At 40.6% G+C, this 1,784-nt stretch overlaps 1 protein-coding gene across 1 annotated transcript in view; it reads left to right on the top strand.

Moving 5' to 3' along the window:
- The window catches only part of CARS2 (cysteinyl-tRNA synthetase 2, mitochondrial (putative)), a 165,674-nt gene that overhangs the window by 115,294 nt on the left and 48,596 nt on the right, over positions 1-1,784 (top strand). The window contains exon 10 of the mRNA XM_006851542.1: positions 590-656. Within this exon, the coding sequence (XP_006851605.1) occupies positions 590-656 (67 nt within the window). The remainder of the gene's footprint in view (positions 1-589; positions 657-1,784) is intronic.

Here is a 1,784-nt window from a genome sequence, read left to right as displayed (position 1 = left end):
CATTTTCCGGCACTATATCTGACAGTGTTTCTCTGCTATTCATAAGGTTTTCAGTGACTAAATATTCGGAAGTAGTTCATCACTCCTTCTTCCTAGTCTGTCTTCATCTGGAAGCTCATCTGAAATCTGTCCACCCTGGGTGACCCTGCTGGTATTTAAAATACCCATGGCATAGCTTCCAGAATCACAGCAACTCATAGGCCACCATAGTACGACAAACTCATAGTGACCCTGTTTAAGATTTCTGAAGAGCAGTTGATGAGTTTGAACCTCCAACCTTGCTGTTCAAATCAACTGTGTAATTGAGTGCTTATCCTCAGCACCACACCAGCACTCCTGGGTTAGCAATAGTCCAGTGCTTATCCTACAGTACCACATCAGAACTCCAGTGTTTATTATTTCACACACAAAAAATTGAGTGGGGGGAAATTGCCAGGAAAAGAAATCATTTGGAAACAAAACAAAACTTTTCCTACAAAAATTTTGGCCTATATATATCAACTCACATAATTGTAGCTGTATAAACAATCTCTAAGTGACTTAAAATTGAAGAGAAAAGCATTATAAATGTACTTTCTTTCTTTCTTAGGACTTCCTAAAGAAGTTTTCACCTGATGTCTTCCGGCTTTTCTGTATGCGGAGCAATTACAGGTCAGGTAAGGGATCAGCTAACAATTGTAGTCTTTTAGACTCTGACTGCCACATTACGTACTCATGTACAAAAATAAACCAGAACCCAAACCCATTATTGCTGAGTTAATTCTGTCTCATGGTAACTCTACAACAGAGGAGAACTGTTCTGGAAAAAAGCTGTAGTCTTGGTTTTGAACTGCCTACCCATTGGTTATCAGCTGACTGCTGAGTTCCACCTGCACGTCTTTGCTCATTCATGTACAGCTCAGAAAATAATTTTTTATGTTACTTTTGAGAATAGCAAAATCTGGACTACAACAAGCATAGTGTTGTGAGTGTGATTGTTTTTTGTGTTATACTGTTTGGGTTCTGAAACCAACACAGAGAATGAACTTTTATGATGCATTGTGGGCCACGAATGAGTCAGAAGCTCTCTAACATGACATCCCTGACTGGCAAGCATCCTGTAGAGGATGAGTTTCTAAGTCAGACCCCAATTCAAGTGTCCTCGTCACTCTCAGGTAGCTCTAAGTTCAGTACCTGAAAGCTGTTGCTGTTGCTCGGAGCCACTGAAGTGTTTCTGACTTACTGTGACCTCTTTGTGCGACAGAAAGAAACGCAGCCCAGTCTGGCAGCATCCTCACAGTCACTGCTGGGTTTGAGCCCACTGTTGTAGCCACTGGATCACTTCATCTTCTTGGGGGTTCTAGCCCTCTACTAAGCATGATCTTTCTCCCCAGGGATTGGCCTCTCTTGATAACACTGAAAGTTGGTGTTAGAAGTATAGCCAGAATGCTCTCTGTTTAAAGTAAGGATGATGAGACTTCATCCTACACAAATGTGTTCATTCTTCTGGCAACCTATGGTAGATCTAATGTTCACTGCCAGCACCACACATTTTCTTCACTCTCCCATACTTATTGTCCAGCTTCCACATACATATGAGGTGAGTGAAAATACCATAGCTAGAATCAGGCACCTCTTAGTCCTCTAAGTCACATCTTTGTTTTTAAACACTTTCAAGAGGTCTTTTTTTAAAAATGTTTTATTGTGAATTATGTGATAGTTTACATGGGAGAACATTAGCTTTACATTCATCCTATTGTATATTGTTTCAACGCCATGGTTACAATCCCCTCCATGCATCATCA

This window comes from Chrysochloris asiatica, unplaced genomic scaffold, assembly GCF_000296735.1.
Source record: "Chrysochloris asiatica unplaced genomic scaffold, ChrAsi1.0 scaffold00029, whole genome shotgun sequence".
Taxonomy (NCBI): Eukaryota; Metazoa; Chordata; class Mammalia; order Afrosoricida; family Chrysochloridae; genus Chrysochloris; species Chrysochloris asiatica.
Note: the sequence above shows the minus strand (reverse complement) of the source record. Positions and strands in the feature narration are given on the sequence as shown.